The sequence below is a fragment of the Bombus fervidus genome, chromosome 3 (assembly GCF_041682495.2).
Source record: "Bombus fervidus isolate BK054 chromosome 3, iyBomFerv1, whole genome shotgun sequence".
In the NCBI taxonomy this organism is placed as follows: Eukaryota; Metazoa; Arthropoda; class Insecta; order Hymenoptera; family Apidae; genus Bombus; species Bombus fervidus.
This window is the reverse complement of record NC_091519.1, coordinates 16702529-16724347: the sequence shown is the minus strand read 5'-3', so window position 1 is coordinate 16724347 and position 21819 is coordinate 16702529. Positions and strand designations below refer to the sequence as shown.

General features: G+C 32.7%; 4 protein-coding genes across 6 annotated transcripts; 2 read left to right on the top strand and 2 right to left on the bottom strand.

Annotated features, from left to right (window-relative positions):
• Positions 1-35: 35 nt before the first annotated feature.
• Positions 36-10233, bottom strand: LOC139985975 (syntaxin). Of its 2 annotated transcripts, none has more exons than XM_072000908.1 (9): positions 9786-10233; positions 9474-9569; positions 9289-9382; positions 9155-9229; positions 4156-4353; positions 4009-4082; positions 3792-3929; positions 3588-3698; positions 36-172 (listed from the first exon to the last, which is right to left on the bottom strand). In XM_072000908.1, exons 1-9 carry the CDS (start codon positions 9816-9818, stop codon positions 152-154), a joined length of 840 nt encoding a protein of 279 aa, XP_071857009.1. In that variant the 5' UTR covers positions 9819-10233; the 3' UTR covers positions 36-151. The 2 variants fall into 2 exon arrangements, with proteins under 2 accessions (XP_071857009.1, XP_071857008.1); XM_072000907.1 differs by lacking the exon at positions 36-172 and adding an exon at positions 3334-3512.
• LOC139985971 (lymphokine-activated killer T-cell-originated protein kinase) lies at positions 1613-3341 on the top strand. The gene is made up of 5 exons (XM_072000900.1): positions 1613-2000; positions 2074-2310; positions 2390-2683; positions 2764-2991; positions 3079-3341. Exons 1-5 carry the CDS (start codon positions 1877-1879, stop codon positions 3225-3227), a joined length of 1032 nt encoding a protein of 343 aa, XP_071857001.1. The 5' UTR covers positions 1613-1876; the 3' UTR covers positions 3228-3341.
• Positions 4637-10578, top strand: LOC139985955 (condensin-2 complex subunit D3). Of its 2 annotated transcripts, none has more exons than XM_072000861.1 (2): positions 4637-8570; positions 8660-8891. In XM_072000861.1, exons 1-2 carry the CDS (start codon positions 5023-5025, stop codon positions 8751-8753), a joined length of 3642 nt encoding a protein of 1213 aa, XP_071856962.1. In that variant the 5' UTR covers positions 4637-5022; the 3' UTR covers positions 8754-8891. The 2 variants fall into 2 exon arrangements, with proteins under 2 accessions (XP_071856962.1, XP_071856961.1); XM_072000860.1 differs by having other exon boundaries at positions 4638-8570; positions 8656-10578.
• Positions 10568-21807, bottom strand: LOC139985974 (uncharacterized). Its single transcript, XM_072000906.1, has 8 exons — positions 21465-21807; positions 19986-20096; positions 18584-18682; positions 12513-12611; positions 12336-12434; positions 11999-12196; positions 11818-11913; positions 10568-11597 (listed from the first exon to the last, which is right to left on the bottom strand). Exons 1-8 carry the CDS (start codon positions 21474-21476, stop codon positions 11400-11402), a joined length of 912 nt encoding a protein of 303 aa, XP_071857007.1. The 5' UTR covers positions 21477-21807; the 3' UTR covers positions 10568-11399.
• Between the last annotated feature and the right edge of the window lie 12 nt (positions 21808-21819).

Here is a 21819-nt window from a genome sequence, read left to right as displayed (position 1 = left end):
TAAAAAAATATGTTTCATCTTCAACTAATAAATTCTCTGCTTCCAATATGCACTTTATCAATGAGAATCAAAAGGAATATTCCAACAGGAAGATGATGATCATAACGTTTAACGCGTTTTAAAGGAAAACTTTATATTGTTGTAAATACCTTTACTTTTTCTCTGATATTTTCTGTAAAGGAACATTTAACTACAATAGATATGCTGTATGTATATTAACAAATATCAAATTCTAAACAAGCCTATATATAAATTCAAAGCAGAATCGCTCATCTCTGGTTGATTCTTTTATTTTTTAAACGAAATGAAAATCATGAGTTTGAATACGGTATGCAACACCTTTTCTCGTAACAAATAAAGCTCTACGTCACGCGAACTTATTCTTAGCTACGAAACGCGTTCAAAATTAATCGATTATCTCTGTTTAGGGTGATATTATTCATCAGTTTCTGTACCATCACGTCGAAGACTTTGACGTCAGATAATTTTTGCCCCAGTCACCTTTCCAACGAATGCTTGGATGATTTTCAACTCCTTTACAAAAGCATTCAAGTGTTGATATTGTTTTGCAGAAGCGAGCATTTAATTAGATATCGCTCGCTAATTTCAAAACCAAAAGAATTTATGTACAACGGCGGATGTTTGCTAATTGTAAATACTGTCCTAGTTCAAAACAAAAATTGCTACGCAGAGAGAACGTTTCTTTACAATAGGAGGAGCTTCGAAGTTCGAAACAATTTCTAAAACCACAAGCAATATCCGTCGGAGTACTTAACAAGGTATCAGCCAATACCTTATTACCAGGTACCAATACAAATCATCAAATATTCGTTTTTCGCATATGAAATAGCATATTCGCCAGTCTAAGACGAAAGAGGTAACACAGGAAGCATTGTTAAATGCAGGAGAACAGGATTTAATTGATCAAGCGGCGAGCTTTGAAAGTACAAGAATATCATATTCTAAAAAACGGAAAAATAAGTGAAAAAATATTATAAGAAAAAGAGAAATTTTCAGTACAATAAAAATTTCTTGAAAGAACGATCTTAAGCAAGTATCATCATTGTAGTGTGAGCTTCGAGTTTCATCGATACACAAAAGCGTTCCTGAAAAAATGAACAGTTATTTCAAGCAGAAAGCATCATTAGAGGAATCCTTTACACCCGATAGAGTACCTACTCAAGCGACTAACGAAAATGCAAAGCCGTAGAGTAAACTTGGTAGGTTGCAGGATAGTGTTACACCGATTACAAATTGATCGTACTCAGAAAGCACTAAGGGTATTAAACGTATCGTTTGAAAATATATATCTTCTAGCTTAATAATGACTAAAAGTCATTAGGAACTTTTACATTTTTTTATACATATACTTAGAATCTGGAAATCTAAGAACGTAAATTAAGATCAAGTCAAAAGCAATGCTTAAAATTTCGGAACAAATAAGGATATTTTGAACTTAAAAAACTGAAAATATTCCTCATTAAAAATAAACATATAAAACTTTAAATGTGTACAATATAAATACTAAATTCTTTTGTTATCTTCTTTTTATACCTATTTAAATTACTTTGTTATTTTTAAGTGCGCTTTTTTCATGGTAAACAGTAATAGTAATTTAACACAAATGTAAAATGTTATAAATGATTTTTTAAATTATTATTTTTTGCATAATTGTTGGATATAAAAAAGTAATTCAAGAAATACTGAAAAGATCTTAATATTGTCAGAGTTGATATTATTAACTTTCTTTCTATCATAGTCCATAAGGTTGGTATTACTTGAGCGTCTCAATACCAAGAAAATTTGAAAACCAACTAACTAACGGAGGAACATACTTGATTAAGTTTGTGTATATTTTTTAAGAAACAGTAGTACAATGAGTGAATTTAAGACACCGACAACGAAGAGGTATAAAAGTAGGGTACAATGCAATCCAGAATTGCAAACGCCTATTAAAATACCAGCTTCACCGTTTTTAGAGCAAATAGGTTATGGATGCGGTAAAAAGATATGAACATTTAAATTTGTTACTATCAATATTAATATTATTTTAACACGTAAACATATTAATAGGTGTTAACGTATTTAGCCTGGAACGATCTCCAAAAGTTGGTTTTATCCGATCTCCATGGGCGATAAAAAAACGTAACCGCAAAATTGAGGAAAATATAAAATATAATGAACGCATTCGATTCGAAGCAGAAGTACTTCGTAAATTAAATCATCCAAACATTGTCGGTTTTCGAGCTTTTACGGAACTTTCAAATGGCGAGCCATGCTTGGCAATGGAAAAATTAGACGCTTCTTTAGGTATAAAAAAGTATCCAAAACATGAAAATATGTTTGAAAACTTGAAAATATAGTTTGTGTATTATTATAATTTTTTTAGGTGATAAGATAGAAGAAAGACTCGAAACTGGTGATGATCCATTTCCTGCTAAAGACATTTTAAAAATAACATATGAAATTGTAAAAGGATTAGAATATTTGCATCATACTGCCTATATTTTACATGGTGATATAAAAAGTTTTAATGTGTTAGTTTCTACAGATTATAAAACTGTTAAGCTATGTGATTTTGGTGTGTCTTTGCCACTTACAAATAGTTTAGAAATGTGTACTTCAAATGAAAACTTCACATATGTGGGAACAGAGTGTTGGAGTGCACCTGAAATAATATTTGGTTAGTTAATTTTTAACATCTACAAAAATTAACATAACATAAAAAGGGTAATATGAATGATCATAAATTTAACTCTTTAGAGGATGGTCCTGTTACAAATAAAGCAGATATTTGGGCTTGTGGTCTTGTAGTTTGGGAGATGATAGCCTTATCATCACCTCATGTAGAACCCTCAGAAATGGATGAATCCTGCTTAGATGATTCAATGTTAGAAATGCAGATGAATAGCAATACAAAAACAAATGAACATAATATAAGTATAGAAGATGATAATAGTTTTCTTAATGAAATATGCAATAAAAACTATGGTAAGTACTTTCACAATATTTTTTAGTAAAATGTGGAGTAATTTTTGTCAGGTTGTATACCAAATTATAATACCTTGATGGTCACAGGTACTCGTCCTGCATTACCTGCTATTAATCTAGGAAAAGAATATGAGAGAGTACTTGAAGTATTTTTTGCATGCACTACTGCAGACTATAAAGTGAGGCCTAGTGCAAAAGGTCTTGTTAATTATTTTAAAAATTATGTATATAAATAATATACAGGTGTATACATTACTGCTTTTAATACTTTTTAAATAAACAATTTTATAAATGTTATAACTTGATATAACTGTGAAACAGATTAATGACATGTAACAACTGTTTATTTAAATATACTGATTTTTATTACTTTCATAATAAATATCTTCAATTTTATTTCATTTTAACAAATCTCATTTTTATTTACAAAATTTTATATCTTTTTCGTCTTATAAGAAAATGATGATCATCAACAAAATAATAATTATTGTGCTAATTATGATAGCAAGTTTAATTTTTCTCTAAAAGAAATATTTTTTTATTAAATGATACTGTTATCTTACTACATACATAATTATTATTTTTAATACAAATACCTTTCTATGTCTCTGACTTCTTTCCTCTGCTTTTTTAAGGTCAATACGACCAGTATCAACATCATCTGCTGCCCTTCCAGCAAAATATTCTACACTATTTATTTGTTCTCCCTATTAAGACAAAAAATATAAATTTTTTTATTTTAAATTTTATGTGTGTACATTTAAAATTTATATTTACTTATATAGCCTATTCATACTTACTTGTCTTTCAATAAGAAATGCCATTTCCGTAAACATATCTCTAACTTCTCCAATAGATTTTTCTATTTTGACTATATCATTATGCCTACTTTGAATATCAGATAATTGTTGCCTTGCAATTCTACTATCTTCTAAAATCTATTTATAAAACAATTCATATATACGCATTTAAATTTTACAAAATTTGATAATATAAAAGAATAGATCTGATTTTTACATTATCAACAAATAAGTTGTTTCCTTGAGCATCGAGTAATTTTTCCAATTCTTCGCTTGTAATATGTTTTCGGACTAAAAGATGAGTAAGAATAATGCGCTATAATTTTTAAATGAAAATGATACACAATTTTCACAGGAAACATACTTAACATCTTTTGTTGATGTAAAAGTAAACGACATTTTTCATGATATCTTATCATAGATACGTTATAATCTTCCATAATTTCAGAGAATAGTTTTATCATCGTTGTATGTTGTATTACTTTAATTCGTAGATGTATAGGACCTTCCCTCGCGCTGGTTAAAGTTAAATCATCAAGACGAGTGATTTCCTTTCCCATTTCTATAAAAATAATTAAAAAATATTTAACAATTTACAAAGACAAAAACTGAAACCTAATATAAAGTTAGATAATTAGTTAATTTTTTTATCACAAAATTCATCATAATTTTTTATAATTCAATTTTTGTAAAACCATGTGACATACATATTTTTATGCGCGTAAATTATAGTCTTTTATGATTAAAGTATCTTTTGATTGATTTTGATATATAATCTAATTATACTAGTTTATTATATACTGTTAGCTAATTAAAACACTAATTATTTGGTAAAATATGGAATTTTTGTTTACATTATGTAAAAAATGTTCAATAATCTACAGTATGTGAAATTGTTACAATGTTGCATTATTTTACGTTGCACTTCCTAATGAATGTAATTGGTCAGTCGGTTTCCCGCTTTCGAATGGACGCTCAAGTTAATGTTACAGTTCTTTGTAGCTTATACGAAATGTTTTGTGATAAACTACCAATAAAGTTTACTGTTGGTTCATACCATAATGAAATAACGAAATCGTTATCGATATGTATTCAAAAAATGATAACCTGAGGCCATAACTTTTCTTTATCGAATGATAAGTTAAGGTTATATTTACATTTATAAGATAGAGAAATGTGATAATAATTGTAGTTTCGTTTAAAATGATCTAAACTGAATACAATTGTTACTATGGAACCTTTAAACATATTCGATAATTTTAAATTTAGTGAATTAAACGAAGACTGGATTCAATCTGTGTGGGATGGAGAATTTATGATTTATAATGAACCACCTGATGAGTATCAAATGTTTTTAGAGAGTGAGGACATGAGATTGCTTTTAAACGAATCCTGTACTGTTGTAAAAGCTTGGCTAGTAAAAGGTGAAGATCAGAATAACTCTGAAAATTATGATTCTGAAATATCTTGGAATACATTGATTTCTATGGATATAAACGTACGTGCTTTATTAGCTGTATTGAGTTATATAATAAAGAATGGTCAAAGCAAAACAGCCAATGAAGAAACAAGACAATCATGTTTATATGCAACTAATTTATATTTTATACTTTTGGCCATTCCTGGTAGCTGTGCATTCAATGTATTTCATCCTACTTTATATCAACGAGCCATAGAGACAATCAAAATAGGCTCTGAGTATTTAATGCCTCCTCTTAAGAAACATAATAAAACAATAAGTTTAGATGATTTAAATATCATTGAACAATCAATGAATGAAACCATTATTCTTTCACAAAGTGAAAAAGAAATTCTCATACAAAATTTAAATATTATAATTTGCAGCTTTATTTTGATGATAAAATCATTCTGGTTTAAAGATCATATACAGTTACTAGATATTACCATTCTTGGATTAATTGGAGTTACACAGGTAGAGGATAATTACATAATTGATCAATGTTTTAATAAAAAAGCAGGTACTTTGAATGTTTCATTGCCACAAAATGCTTATGCAGCTTTGAAAGAATTATGTAATAATAAACATGGACCAGTCAAAATAACTATAACCATCATAGCAAAGTACCTATTACCATGTTTGTTATATAGTCATATGGATGCACAAACAAGAATTATTACAAATATTCGTGAGCATACTATAAATTTTGTAAAAAATCTATTGGATGAGTATGAGAAGGAAGCCAAAACTGCAATTTTAACATTGATACAACATATAATGTTGTTCTGTCCAGATCGACTTGAAGCTAGACAAAAACAAGCTAATGTGTTGCTAAAACTGTTTGGAATATGTAACCAGAATATTGCACTAGAAGCCTTTAAGGATTTAATACTATTGTCACATCATTCAAAGATACCTTTTAGATTATTTGCTCAAGAAATAATTGGAAAATTATTACTTGAGTCCTTTTTGGTGAATTGTAATATAACTGATTGCTTAAAAGCTAAGGTAAAAAGAGTATTCTTTGCAATTGTATTGACTAGATGTATGGATTGTTCAAGTATAGTAAGAGGAAAAGCCATGGCTATAATTGTTGAATTTACAGAATCAAGTAATGAGAAGGACAAAGAAATATTTTTAACTATATTTAAAAAGTCAGATGTAAATAAACAATTTCTTACATTTCATGACATAAAGAATTCTCTATCTGAGGATATTGATTTATTACCAGGATCAAATGCATTAATAACTATGCTGGCAGATAGAGTAGAGGATGAAAGAGTAATGGTAAGACGAAGCACATTGCAAATTTTAAAAAACTTGATTGTAATGGTTCCATTTCTGATACATGAAATTGTACCTATAATTAGCATCAGATGCAGAGATCCAGCATTAAACGTGCGACGTGTTGCTGTACAAGTTCTATCTCAACTTTTAGAACAATTTCCAGATAACTCTCAACTCCTAAATGAATGGGTACAAACTGTTATACCACAAATATTTGACATTGAAATTAAAGTACAAGAAAAGGTGCTAGGTTGTTTAGAAGAGTTATTATTAAATAGAATACAAAGTATTTCTACAAGTACTGATACTATTGCAGATAATTTGCCATGGAAAATTTTAAATGCTGTAGCAAATATGAAAATGAGAAGACATTTATCAAAAGCCTGTAGCTTATGGGTTAAAAATGGTGTTATTACTAATTCTATAATTAAAAATATACAATCTCATATTGGAACAAATAATAACATAGAAGCTTGGGTCTTTTTGGTTGCATTGGCTGAAAATACCAAGTTACCAAATATGAACAAATATTTTTCAAATTATCAGGAAATTTTTCTAGAAAATAATTTTTACACAAGTTTAGTTTTGCAAGTTTTAAGATGTTCTTGGAAGTCTTTAGATTATGAGATTCTAGAAGGTCTTCATACCTATCTATATAAATGCTTGCAACAATTCAAGATTAATTTTGGATTAATTAGCATTTGTTTGGATATTATACACAACATAATTCATTATTTAAATCCTGATAAAAATAATAATTTATTAGAATCAAATATGCTAAATCTAGTAGAGATTTCAGAGATAGAAATTGCAAAAATTTTTAAAGATGAAAACGAAGATGTAGAGACACCACCCAATTATTTAAGAGCTATGTTTACATTAGGACATGCAACAATTTTATGCAGCTGCAAAATTTCACCATTAACGTTACGGATTTTACAAGGAATGTTATTAGAATGGGAAACACTACCAGAAGTTATAAAACCGATAGAAAAACTGCAAGCTTCAGCGGTTGTTATTCTTGGACAGCAAGCAATGAGAGATCATGAAATTGCTAAAGAAGTAGTCCAAATATTTGGTAAATTAATGCGAGAAGAAACAAATCTAGATTCAACTGTTCAAATTGCTGTGAAAATAAATGCTGCAAAAGCTTTGGCTGATATTTGTGTTAGGTTCACTGCTTTGGTTGAACCATATTTATCAGATATGTGCGTAAGTATGAAAAATTCAACTCCACAAGTACGAGAGGCTATTGTGGTGATATTTATTCAACTTCTTCTGGAAGATTACATAAAAGTTAAGGGTCCTTTCCTTTTTCATATATTAACAATGTTGTTGGATTCGGACAATATGATACGTGAATTAACAATCTTTCTCATAGAAGAACGACTTTTAACAAAGAATAAGTCACTAATATCACAAAAATTTCTACAGAGCATATATCATTATAATAATTATCAATCTCAACATAAAATTTATCACCATAAAATGTGTGAGAAAGAAAAGAAAGCTTTAACACTTCCTGGAAAAAGAAATGAAAAGAAACGGAGAATAATTTATGATTTCATGCTGGATCATTTAGATCCTCCAGGAAAGATAAAATTGTTAGTAAAAGTAACTAGTCAAATACTTGAAGGAACTTGTGTTGATTTGATTGACATTAAAGAAGAAGAAGGAGAGGGCGTATTAAAGGATGCATTGTATATAATAAGTAACGAGCGTCTACGACCATCATCTTTTAACAGACAAGGTGATGATGACCAACAAGAGGGCGAAGAATGTAGAGCTCAAACAAGTGTTCCAACTTCTAATGCTATTAGCATTATTATTGAAGGAATTAAGAAATATAGTTTAGATGTTCTATTACCTAGATTAATAAAACTTAGAATAAAATTATCTACTCTAAAATCACCATTAGAAAATGTTGTAAAACAGATTCTAGTTAAAACATATTCTGAATATAACAAGGATCAACTATTAAACATAGTAAGAGAATATCCTGAATTGGAAAAAGAAGTGGAGCAGTTTAAAAAGTATGTTCAAATTTATTTAATCTTATATATTACTCACTGACTTATTAATTTTATATTAATGATTATTAACGTTAATACATTTTAGAGAGACGGAGGACATTACAGTTGATGATGAGAATTTTACTGAAGAAGAAAATTCTGCATCAGAAATTAATAATCAAAGTGCGTTCAATAAAAATTTAGATCTAACGTGTAATGTACACCCTAAAATTGTAGTAGAGCGTCCTTCGATTCCGCAATTGTTAAATTCTAATTCACCAATCAGGGCTTTAGATAGTTTGAATTCTCCAACATATTCAAACTCAATTTCATGTTCACCTTCACAACCTGGTCCTAGTACAAGTACACCTACATGTTTTAATTTTGAATCTAATGGCACTGCAGGTCGTGCTGCAAAAGTTAGAAGACTTTCTAGTTTCTTTCAAAATGAAAATGATCTATTTGATCACGAAATAAGAGAAAGAAATATTTCCCAGGTTCAAGATGATAGTGAGTCTGATTAAGATAAGTAAGACAAGTTATTTCTGTTTCTTTATTTTTATTTATGATGCACTGTGTAAAAACGTAGGAAAAATTAAACCTACCTCTTAATTTTCGTTGAATACGAAATGACGTTTGTGAAATAGTATACATTCGACTTTCCAATTCTTTTTGTATATCTGAAACACACAAATTGTTAATTAGTATTTAAGTACAACATTTGGTACTTTGTTCTTACCTTTATTAGTGTATGATAAAACATTATTATGTAAATCCTTTACAATAGCGGTATTGGCAGCAATAAGTTGAATTAAGTCTCGAACTTCCTCAACCTATATTAATATTATTTGTATATCTATTATATAAAAATCTGTGATATTTAAGTGATAACTTAATTATTCATATATATTTATATATACGTACTTGATCTAATACTTCCTTCAATTTTTTATTTTGGGACATTTGTATGTGTACATCTTGTAAAAATCCTTTACCAAACATAGTACTATTATTTTGATACTAAAGAGAAGTGGTAAGAAACAGTATATTATATATCAATTTGTTACAATGAGAGACAATATTTAGAAAGCCGATGACAAATATTATTCTAATAGATTTTATTACTTATGTTATTTGTTATTAATATAATACTTTACGCGAAATTTTATTCAAATTCTAATGTCATAATGTAAGTGATAGTTCAAATTTGAATGTATAAAATGGTAAAACACTAACGGCACGTAACTCCGGCATTCGATCGCGGACCATGATAGATATTGTTTGAGAATCAGCGTATAACTGATAATTTCATAAATTAAACACATAAAATATGTTTTTTATCTATCTTATCAGTGCAGTAGAGATAATTGATAAAATCCATCATGCCGTTGACATTACTATTTATAATTGATTGTGTGTAATTTACGAAAATCAGTTAAATATATTTGTAAGTGGTTTTATTTTCTGTACGACTCGACTCGCTTCACAGTTACACTGCATTACTTAGAAGATGCTTTGCATCTGAAATGAAATAGGAAATAGGCACTTAGCATCTGGACTACAAGGACAGCATTGACATGAATTATAAACCTTTGACTTGTTCTTTTATACACTTTTTTGTATGTTATAATAATAGCAATAGTCCTTTTTTAAAACTACGATGCTTCCTTTTTTGCATAAACAATAGTTGTATTCATATCAAGGAGAAATTGTCACTTATCAACTATCAATATAATCACACGCTATTAAAAGTTATTACTTAAAAATATATTTCGAAAAAATGATTTATATTTAATTGCAATTTGATAATAAAAGATATAGCTAAAATGTAAAGTTAAATTTCTGTGATACTAAATGAAAAAAAGAAAAGTTTAATATTTATATGTAATTTTATCAGTATGTAATTATAAAGGAAGGATAGTGGTTAACGAAAGTATTTTCTGTATTTTAAATTTGCAGACTAAACATTTTCTGCTTTTCGTCCAATAAATTGCTATAAATAAACATAACACTTTGGGAAAACAGTAAATGTATTTATTATATTATAAAGTAACATCAAACAAGCAATTATAAATATATTTCATTACATCTAAATAAAATATCTTAATATCACCATAGAGAATAGTTTAAGAACATGAAATATATTTTCTCTCCCTTTTTCTGTGCGCACCGCGTTAACACTAATATAATATATAAATAAATCAACAAGAAGAAATAGACATAGTACTAAAGAATCATTAAATTTTACTCTCTTTTTCAAGGCAAATCAATCAGTCTTATAGAACCCTCAATTAGAACAAAATGATTGTATTATTTAAAGGTACATATATATATATATTATGTTTATGTAACCACAAGTTCAGTATTAACAAGATATATAGTTTTAGCTCAAAGCTAACTTTGTGGGATGTATGCCGTCTACATCGATGAGTGTTTTTTAGAACTTCCAACGTTGTAAAATATTTACAACAAGAGAATACATTAAAATATATTTCACCTATTTTTAAATACTATAGGATGTGTTTTATATTTATCCAAATATATATACACACTGAACAAACAATTTTAAGAAAATGATGGAGTTTTAAACCACAGTCTTATGATTGTAGCATAAATCAACATCTCGCTTATTTTTGAATCTTATTTAACGCTACGCGAAATACGATGAAGATGTAATCACTTGATCATTTTGTATCCAAACTATGTCTAAAGTATATATATACATTATATGTATATATATTACATTTTCTTTAGAAATACTGATCTCTTTCACTGGTCTGTATATTCTTCCCTCTTCGTTCTTTCACCTTAATTTCTATTTTAGCACGTAAGTGATAAACGCGTATTTTGCTAAGACGTTCCCGTTCGCGTTCTAACTTTATCCTTCAGATAGTTGGCCACCTGTGTCTGTGAGTGCCTAATAGCTAATTGAAGCGGCGTGATACCTTCTTGGTTCACGAGTAAAGGATCCGCTCCTGCACCTACCAGCTGTCTTGTAACAGTCATTTGTCCTGTTAATGCTGCTGCATGCAGTGCACTTTCACCATTCTAAAACAGTAATTATCTTTTGTAATTTTAAATGAACTATAGCAAACAGAACACATTATCATTAGAATTATTATACCCTACAGTATCTAAACATAGATATATCTTTCATAATTGTTTATAAATTATTTTTGTAATTTTTGTTAAATATTATATATTGACTGTGATTTTTATAGATTTGTTGAGAATTTTGAGTTTCAGTTTAAGAGACATTTGTACTTACTGGAAGAATACCAAGAGATGGACGGTACTTGAGTAGCTCGCCTACAACAGCGGTATGACCCTTGTGAGCCGCCTTGAATAGCGGGGTCGCGCCATCCTACAAAAGAAAACACTCTACACCAACCATTCTTTTGAAAAGTCGATTCCAGCTTCCTCTCTTTGTCCGATTATTCTCGACTTACGTGTCTGGTGGCATCGACCTTCGCACCAGCTTTCAAAAGCCTCCTCACAACGTGATCGTGTCCCATTTGCGCTCCTATCCATAAAGGCGTGGCACCATCGGTTCTTGCCGCGTCCGTTTTTGCCCCATGCTCCAGAAGAACCTCTAGGATACGCAAGTGGCCATTTTGAGCGGCAATGAATAATGCCGTGGCCCCATCCTACAAATATTAAGCAAATTGTTACCTTTTTTTTTTTTTTTTCTTTAATTCGATAGTCGCTAACTATAAGTTAGAAATAATTCTTCTACATTAGATGAACGACATTCTTTATCGTAAAAGTCCAACCAAACCAGCTCACCTTCATGTAAGCGTTCGGATTGGCGCCTCTTTCAATCAGTCCCTCAACAACATCTAGGTGACCGCACTGGCACGCGACAAAAAGTGGGGTACCGCCGTCCTGCAATCGCAACCAGAAATTGTCGAACGTTTCCATTTCACCTGGCTACACGATACTCTTTACTACGATACAACTTACTATGCTGCAAGAGTCGACGATGGAACCGTGTTCCAACAAAAGGCTGGCGATGTCCATGTAGCCACCTTGAGCGGCGAAGAACAACGCCGTGGTACCAGTCTAAAAATAAAAAGTAATACAGTGTAAAAGATTTGAGTAGGACATCGAGGCAATTGTATAAAGTGCCAGAAAGTTTCCCGAATTTTATGGCACGGAAAGAAGACATACGATCTATCTAGGATTACTGTTTTGCTACTTCTGTAAACAGAGTAGAATACGTTACAGTAGAATAAAATATAGAAATAACTTGGCTACAAAGTGTTACAATATCATCAACGTTATAATACTGAAGTTTATTTTGCTGTAATTAAAATTATCTATAAGAATTGACTGTAGGATTCATAGAAGTGTAAAATCGTATCTTTGTCTATAAAACTTGACTAAATATACTATTTTTATTGTCTGTAGAATGCTCGGAGGTATTGATAAAAAGAAAAGAGAACAATGATTCCCAAAAAAGTATATCGATATCGATTATCGGAGTACGAAGAGAAAGCTGAAAATAGAGATTGTCGAAGAAACAATGAAACGCTTCTACACTTTCGAAAGTGGTAATAATAATAACTACGTAAATTCCAGAATATCAATATATTCTAAAAGTGTTTAAAAATTCGATTTTACCTGAAAAAATAGTGTAAAATTTCGGTCGTTTATTTTGAATGTCAAACACATATATATATATATATAACTGAATAATTAGTAGCACATTCGATGTTCAAATGTCACAATCTTCTCAAGTTCCGCATGAATAACCCATGAATTTTTCATTTTATTATCCCCGATGAGACGCGCCTTTCTACCTGTATATATTCAAACCGAATTTATTATTACTATCGTCAGCTCCTTCTGTGATGGTGATACCTGCGGATAATTGACAGCGAGAGCGACATCCTGTCGCCTTTGCCGCGACACAGTACCTATTATAATACGCCAGATATGTCCTTCCTGCGTTTATGAAGAATTGATACCTGACTGTTTATTTAATGTCTTCAGGACAATTAATGTACTATCGATTGAACTCTATTCTGATCGTAATAGAATATTTCTATCATTGTAACGTAAAATTCCAATATCCGCTGATGATTTACAAAGAGAACAATTAGAAGATAAATGTCGGATCCGAATAACCGAATAAAAAGAGAGCGATTTCGAATCGAATATCTATCCATTGGTAAAGGAGAGAAAGTACTGGTGTGCGTTTCGAATATCCACGAAAGGAACAGCATGTGTTCAGACCGATGCAAACCGAACCTGTTCAAATGTCAGCTATATGTATATGCACTTTCACTGACGTTGTTTCATTGCCTTGAAGCATCGATAATCGCTGCCGAAAAAACTAGGTATCTCGATCGATTTGTCGTTCGATTTAGACTACGTTCCCCTTTTTCGATGCATGTACATACATGTATTTCGTTTATGGTTCTATGTAGAGAAATTACCACAGTGTTCTAGGTGCACACTTGCACGCGTTTCACGGAGTTCCAATGTTTCCTCGAGCATATCAATCCAAGAGACATAATACCTATCCATTACAAACCGCAGAAATTCTATAACGACGATCAACCTGTCTCTAGTCACGGTAACAGTCGCCGTCGCGGTTGAATATTTTTTACTCCACTCAACCTGCATTCGATCACGCGTACGTACGTCATAGTCGAGGATCTTGGGAATGATATACTATTCCAGTTCTTAACGACTCATAATTAAATACTACAGTCATACTAATCTAAGCTCTCGTACACGATTGAATTAATAACGTTAGTGAAATTTTACAAGTTATCAACACCGATACTCGGTAATAACAGAACCGAAATCCTACATGAAAATTGTATAAATGTTGTCACTTGTAAATTCGCAAATATCGACAACCTATCGTGTAAGAGAATCCTGTTGATGATAAATGTTCAAACAATTTTCAAAATTAAGAACTTCAGGTTTATTTTATAGAAATTAATCTTTAGCAAGGGTCAAACTTGAAGGTAATTCGGCGCTATCAACGATTCCCGAGAAATACGCTTATCAAACAGCTATCTGGCGCTGATTTCGTAAAACAAGAATCTGCAAGTACAAATACAGATGTAGAGATCCTGCGGTGCAAGTAACGGGCGTAAAGTAGGACGAGATAAAAGGTCAAAGTTATTTTTGATACCAGTTTAAACCTCCTTCGCCCTGTAGTTTAATTAATTTGTTGAATCTACCGCGGGCGAACGCGGTAATTAGTGGCAAATGGTGCATGGTACCTGCGGCGCGTATTGCACCCTGGTCCCCGGTAGATGATGATCGTATCAATGAATGCGTGCCGCTCAAAACGGAGAGGATGCTCGGACGGATGATGGGCATCGCCGATTTATAATGGACTTATTACTTCCTGCGCGCAATTTGCTTTCCAACGCACGCTACTTTATCGCGCTTGCCGTATTTATGCGATACAACACGCTTTCGCGTGCTACGAGCTTGATAGCTTATTTGAAATTCTTATGAAGCGCCGGTGAAGTTTGGAAAATTTCCGTCAGATCGGTATGTTCGGGAATCTCGAAGAAACGACGAACGTATTGTTGTATCGATAACGTATGTACCGATGATTTTTTTCGTGTGAAAATAAACGCTTTCTGAAAAAACAAATACTTGAGAATTGGAAACTTTCAATCTCTTTCATCTTCCTAGTAATCTTTCGTTTTCGTGAGCGATAAAAATTGAGAGTAATAGTTTCGGGAACTCATGACTCAGATAATAGGTATTTGGGCCAATATATATGAACAAGATAAGATTACGATAAGTCAGCCGTGTTAGATACCAGATCTTTAGTTTCGGAATGCACTTTTAAGTTTAAGTCCTCATAAATTAAGCCAAAAAATAATATTTCATAGAAGGGAATCTAACTACGAAAATCTCTTCACGGGTGAAACATAACCTTAAATTAAGAAAGAAATATTTCTACTACTGGATCGAGTTAGTGAAGCCAGCTTGACCAGCATTTGAAAACGAAAACATTGATAGAGGATGCAACGTAGAATGCAGGAAACTCGATACTCGAGTAACGAGATATTTGCTGGTAGCCACGAAAAAGATTTGTTTGAACCGGTCGAAAGTCTGTTTCTTGAACGAGGCCAAACTTAAGGGATCAGTGTGTCACGAACGCCCACGCACGATTTTCAAGCTGATACCGGTAATTTGTGCAGAAGCCGCGTTTAGACGCGCTGCACGTGAATCGTTCTACGCGGCTGGTCGCACATTACGGCAGACGTCGCTGCTAAAATGTATTAGAAACACGCGAATTGGCGTATACCCGCGATGCAACCTATCATGCTTCGCTTCAGCAACCTTGAATGTGCTTATACACGGTATACATAGGCGTATTTTATATAGGTATCTTATGCGCCAGCAGCGAAGCTATTTACGAGGGAAAAAATCGTCCGTTATATTCAGGTCGCGCTTTTTAGAAACTACAGAACGAGCTATGGTTAATTGACCGACGTTAATGAATTCGCGTTTGAGCTTTCGATGCTATCGGTTTCCTTTGTTGTATATAGTTTTCAACGTTCACTTTTGCTGACTTTTTGCATTATTGCATATCTCCTTCGATTAAACAAATAATCTTTAAAACGTTCGTCCCTTAACTACAAAATTTCTATAATTGAAATTGAATAATAAAGAGAAATCAATCTTGATTAAGTTAGATTTTAGTTTAGTAGTCATCTATATGTCACCACACGTTTGTTATACGCTTTGAAACACGTCAGCATGGTTAAGAGGAACGTGCTCGTCACGAATCACAATGCTTAATTAAAAAATCAGAGATAACCCTATTTTCTAATATGGAAAACGAAATAGTCACGCTGTTTGTTCGATTCGGGAGAAGGCTTTTCCAATCTCTAATATGAATTAGAAACTCGCCTATCGGCCAAATAATCGAGCGACTTAAGATCGCTGACTCGCAGAAATAACCAGAACGACTCGCGATTAATTGCGCCTCTCCCGCATTTATATTCAAGCATCTACTTTTCCTTGGTTGACTCTCCTCTCTCTCTCTCTCTCTCTCTCTCTCTCTCTCTCTCTCTCTCGATAATTAGAACCGATCAAGAATTCATCTAGATCACCGATAAACCGTTGGAAATCGATGTCAATGGCAACCGAGTCTAGTTTTAGGCTATTGACTAAGCAAAGAGAGCTACTAGAGTAGGTGTCAATAAAAATAAATTCTGGAAGTGAAACTACGTGGCATCGTTTGTGTAACGGGTCAACACGCGTTTAGCTCACATAACTGGCGTTTGCGTAATTCATCCTATACAACATCGTCGCTTGGTCTTGAATACCAAAAAAGGCTTTTTCGACCTCTTTTTCCTTTTTTCGAGACTACATCTCGAGTCACGTATTTGCACGTCGATGTTTTTACACCTAAAGAAAGGAAGGATATACGAATATTATTTGGATTGTAAGAAACGTGAGAATTCGTATGGATGATAAATGATTTCGAGAATCGAATAAACGTTTATATTAGAGTATCGGTAGGCAGCGAGGAAAGATTCGGAGAATGCACGTGGAAGAGTCGAGAGATTCGTACGAGAATCATCAAGGAGAAAGAAAGTTTTGAGAGTCATCGTTACACTGCGGATGTTTATGCATTTATGGAAAATATTAAGATGCAAAAATGTACATAAAAAATACATGTTAACGGATGAAACAAGTCACTGCTTAGGTTTCATCTTTTTAATCGTGTTCATCTGTAGTCATTGTTACCATTATGTAGGTACATATTTTTTAATAATTTCTTTTAAACGGAGCCGTTTCTACAACCAAATTCGTTTATACATTACCAAAAAAAAAAAAAGATAATAAATAAACCAATAATCGCAATGACGACAGGTAGCTTGCCTAAATTATCGTTGATTTAGTTAATGAATCACGCGTTTAAGTATTCCTCCTAATTGAATGTTAAGCGGACATTCCGTGGCCGAAAATCGCGACAGTGCCCTGTGTTCCATTGAATTTGCATACAATACCGTGATCCTCGATTGCACCGAGAGTATACGTGGGCTCAGCGATAAATCGTCGCGAGCCACTTAAAAAAGGCCACTCGACCGCTTCCTGGTGCCTCGTATTACAAGTTACAAGCGACGAGCTTTTTATGTCGCACAGACTTCCCAAGCTCTGTGTGAGTAGACCAGAGAAGATCGCGTCTTCTTTCGTTTCTATTTTCGAAAAAGTAGAGACTGTAGTATAGGAAGGTTACACACTTGTTTCTCCTCCTAAACCAAGATTATAATTATCGAGAATGTAATGCGATTTGTAAAAATTTGTTTTATCATCGGATATGAGTAGAACACGGTATTATCGTATGATAGGAATTAAGATAAAGGTAGAAACAGTATCAAAGCTAGTTACTTCGACGGAAATGAAATTAAATTCCAGAATACATATCGTAAATTTTAGATTTCAAATTTTCACGATGGTGAGATGCCGTGAAATTGGTTTTCCGAGAGTAATCGTGTTTGCACCTTGCACTCGTACTTTGCTCAAGCCCCAATATCATGGTATACATCCAAATATTGTTCTATTAGATTGCTTCGTAAGTTCTGTCTGCCAGAATCAGAGATAAATGTAATTTACAACATCCACCTATGTGGATACGTCTTTTATCAAAATCTTCGGATTTATATTTATATGATTTACCTATCATACGTCATCTGTCGAAGCGGACAGAATTTATGCAGCACCCTAATATTTATAGAGCGCGAAGATAACAATTGTCTTTTTCTAATTTCCAATTATTAAAATTCTCTCCGGAATGCTTTAACGAAACGACTTGTAATAATTTCTCCTAATTTACTAAGAAATCTAAAAGTTTAGGAAAAAGTTCCACTCGACTACTAGATCACAAAAGGGTCGAAGAGATCAATTGAAACTATAACTTTCTGTGGTCACAAAGAGTATTTCCATTCAGTGGGTAACGGGGTTGCCAGGACGTACACGTTCAGCGGGTTTCATTCATTCTTAGTTCATTCATGGGCCGGCTACGTGTACTCAGGACTTACCAGCCGTCTGGCATTAGGATCCGCCCCTTGTTGCAGCAATTCGGTGACCGCTTCGATGTGGCCTCCGGCGGCGGCCAATATTAAAGGAGTCGTTCCATCCTGAAAACGAATTACCTGGTTAATGATCTGTCAGTAACAATCATAATTAGATCGTAAATATCTGTGCATTTGTGACAAATCGTTAAGTACATACATTTAGAAAATAAAATATTCTTTCGTTCGAGTTGAAATTCTTTACGTGTACCTATCTGTAAGAATATGAATTTGCATAAAGATCCACAGTTTAATCCTGATAAACCAATACAGAAATATTTAATGTTTTCTCTCCTTTCATTTTTAATCAAATTTATATCACAAAACTTGAATTCAAGTGGTTATAGATTCATCTGTGCGCAGTCGCGCGCACCTCGATATGATCTCCATAATGAGAACTCCCCTGCATTGCTTTCTAATTGATTTGAACGGAGCAAGTATCGTGATTACTCTTACAAACCAGTATCATTAAACAGGCAATTAAGCGTCGTAAATCTGTCGTGTAACTCCTTCAGTATCTTACGCTTGTTTCAAACTGTCTCTACTTTCTGCACTTCTTTTATATATTTCCGGTGTGTCGAATCACGCGTCGTCGCTGCATCAGTAATTTAGTGCAATAACGCGGCGATTGTTAGTAAGGTTCCTCAATTGATGTAACGACCAATCGAGAAGGCCGATCCTTAATGACGCGATTAATTTAACCGATCGTCTGGAAATTAGCAAAGGAAAATGACTTAAGATATCCTTTAAATGATAGTGGGCAAACGGAAACGGCGCCATGACATTTAAAAAGAGGTTAACGTTAAAATTGCTACTTCTCTTGACCAAATTCCAAATTCCCCCGAATATAGCGGGTTAAATTTGATCGTCTGCCAAAGTGGAACGAATATCCGTGCGTAATCCAATAAGCCACTTTTGAAACTAGGAATAACGTTATTTGAATTCGCTCTTTCGACCATGCGTCGTTATTTGCATAATGAAACGATTGACCCAACGACAGATCGTCGCCCGGTAACTGATTTCCTATGGTGTCTATTGGTTCGATGTCGATGATTTCGTAGATGCGTCAATGAGAACGAATATAGCTCTCTTGCGCAATAAACTTATTATATAATAATATTAGTAAATTGACAAATTACAAACTAATGGATTATAGATTTCTTCTTGAACTATTTTATAATCCTTCATGAAATAGGATAATATAGATAACTTGGAATTTGTAGGATTTGCTGGTAAAACTTAATTTGTGTTATTACCAAGCTCGTTAATGTTATGCAAAGATATTCTGACTTGCTGATAATTATTACTTGCGATCTGTAAAATTTTGTTAATGATATTACTTCAGTTGCGTAAGATGGTCTTGATTTACCTTATCTTTGCAATCGACATGGACGCGACCGGAATCGAGGAGAACTCGAAGACGCTTCGCATCGCCACGTGCCGCTGCCAAATGTAATTCTACGTCCCAAGGTGATTCTTTCTATAAACAGAGAAAGAGATAAAGATCGTTTTAAAATTGGAGCAATTTTTATTCTATACAACACCAGTCGCTTTTTCTGATATTGTTCCTAATTCTATTTCGTTTCGTTTTCTCCACTACTTTTACGAAAAGAATATTTTATGGTCCCCTGTCAACCACGTATCGATTAAGCAATCATAATTAAGGACGGTAGATGAACTAAACTTGTTCGACTGTAACTGAAATCGCATTTTACGAAGCTATGCTCTGTGTTTCACAATTTCTCTCTCTGGTTTTCACGTGAAACTTTTCAATATTTTTAGAACGTATACATACACACCTTTCGAATGTTGGTCTCAGCGAGAGCACCTATTAACGGAATTAATCGAAATAGAATGCTTATCCGTCATGTACGCCACGAAATCACGAAACGAGATCATAATTAAAATGTAAATCGATGGACAGAGTTGGCAAGCAAATATCGAGCAAACAAATTCTGCTCTCAAGAGGTACTAAAAACATTCTGAAAAAGAGCGCGTATTATATTTCATTTAAAAAACAGTTGTGCGAAACAAGTTCTACGTAAATAATTTCTTTATGCAATGGATAAATCATGTAAGTTTATCAAAGTGCAATGTTACGTTGTTTAGCATCGCTAACTTATGTTTCTAGGTCATCTAGTGTTAAGCGCGACAATCAATGCATAAAAAGATTTCCCGTGATCTTAATCGATCGCTACAGTCTATGATCGTGACTATTTCAAATTATTTATTCATGCGTATGATATATTCAAATATTGTAAAACCCATAATCGGTGTTTACTCGTTCGTAGAATAAACAGGACAAGGTGTTAGCAACTTATTGCACAGCTGAGAAGTGACATCAGTCTGCCATAAATTTCATCTGATCTCATCTAGTTTTATGTTCTTAAGCGCATACATGCCACGTAAAGGATCACGAGCAAAGTCATTTTTTTATTAAACCTTTTTTTTATTAAACATGTATATTTTAATGGTAAGTGATAATTTTCATGAATATGTAAATGATGAGCATAAAAAATTAATTACGTTTTCCTCGGAGAACGTATATTTTATCTTTTCCTGAAACGATGATTTCAATTTAAAATTCTAGGAACAATATTTCAAGTCTAAACTTTTTGCTCGATTATCCAAAGTTGCTTCTTCGAGTATAAAAAGTTTTATACGTACGATCTATTAGCTGTATCATACAGTATCTTCGAAATTACATTAAAACAGTAATTTCTGTTTATTTCGAATTGTATTCGAAAACGTGGCATGCAATGTTTCATTCAAAACATATCGATATAGTAAAATGCATACATTGGGTAATGAGTGAAATATAATTGAATTTTAACAGAAAAAAGCTCACCTTCATAGACATGTTCGATGAACACGTGTAGCTGGAACTGACGCGATTAACGTTTTGTTGTTATTATGAGAAAAAATATAAGCGCACTTAACGTTAATGTTGTAATTGCATCGCAGTGCATCGAGCATACTTTCGGCTAGATATCGTGTGTTATCTTTAATTGTAATATGTATATAATAAACGGTACATGTTTTAACATCGGACACACTTTCGTATCACAGTCTGTTTAAACACGCGCAACAGAACATTAACACACCTCACCGTGTTTACGAAATACAAAGGCACATCATAAAAGCATCATAATTTACCGGATGACTTCAAGTCACCGAATGCCCGATGGAACTGTACGACAGTA

Coding starts and splice junctions, on each gene's coding strand:
- LOC139985971 (XM_072000900.1), top strand. CDS start 1,877: ATGAGTGAATTTAAGACACCGACAACGAAGAGGTATAAAAGTAGGGTA. Junction 2,311..2,389: donor AAAATTAGACGCTTCTTTAG/GTATAAAAAAGT, acceptor TAATTTTTTTAG/GTGATAAGATAGAAGAAAGA. Junction 2,684..2,763: donor TGCACCTGAAATAATATTTG/GTTAGTTAATTT, acceptor TTAACTCTTTAG/AGGATGGTCCTGTTACAAAT.
- LOC139985974 (XM_072000906.1), bottom strand. Junction 18,683..19,985: donor ATGTCGATTGCAAAGATAAG/GTAAATCAAGAC, acceptor ATTCGTTTTCAG/GATGGAACGACTCCTTTAAT. Junction 11,914..11,998: donor AGGTCGATGCCACCAGACAC/GTAAGTCGAGAA, acceptor TTTCTTTTGTAG/GATGGCGCGACCCCGCTATT.
- LOC139985955 (XM_072000860.1), top strand. CDS start 5,023: ATGGAACCTTTAAACATATTCGATAATTTTAAATTTAGTGAATTAAAC. Junction 8,571..8,655: donor GAAGTGGAGCAGTTTAAAAA/GTATGTTCAAAT, acceptor AATACATTTTAG/AGAGACGGAGGACATTACAG.
- LOC139985975 (XM_072000907.1), bottom strand. CDS start 9,818: ATGGTCCGCGATCGAATGCCGGAGTTACGTGCC. Junction 3,699..3,791: donor CATTTCTTATTGAAAGACAA/GTAAGTATGAAT, acceptor TTGTCTTAATAG/GGAGAACAAATAAATAGTGT. Junction 3,513..3,587: donor GAAGTCAGAGACATAGAAAG/GTATTTGTATTA, acceptor TATTTCTTTTAG/AGAAAAATTAAACTTGCTAT.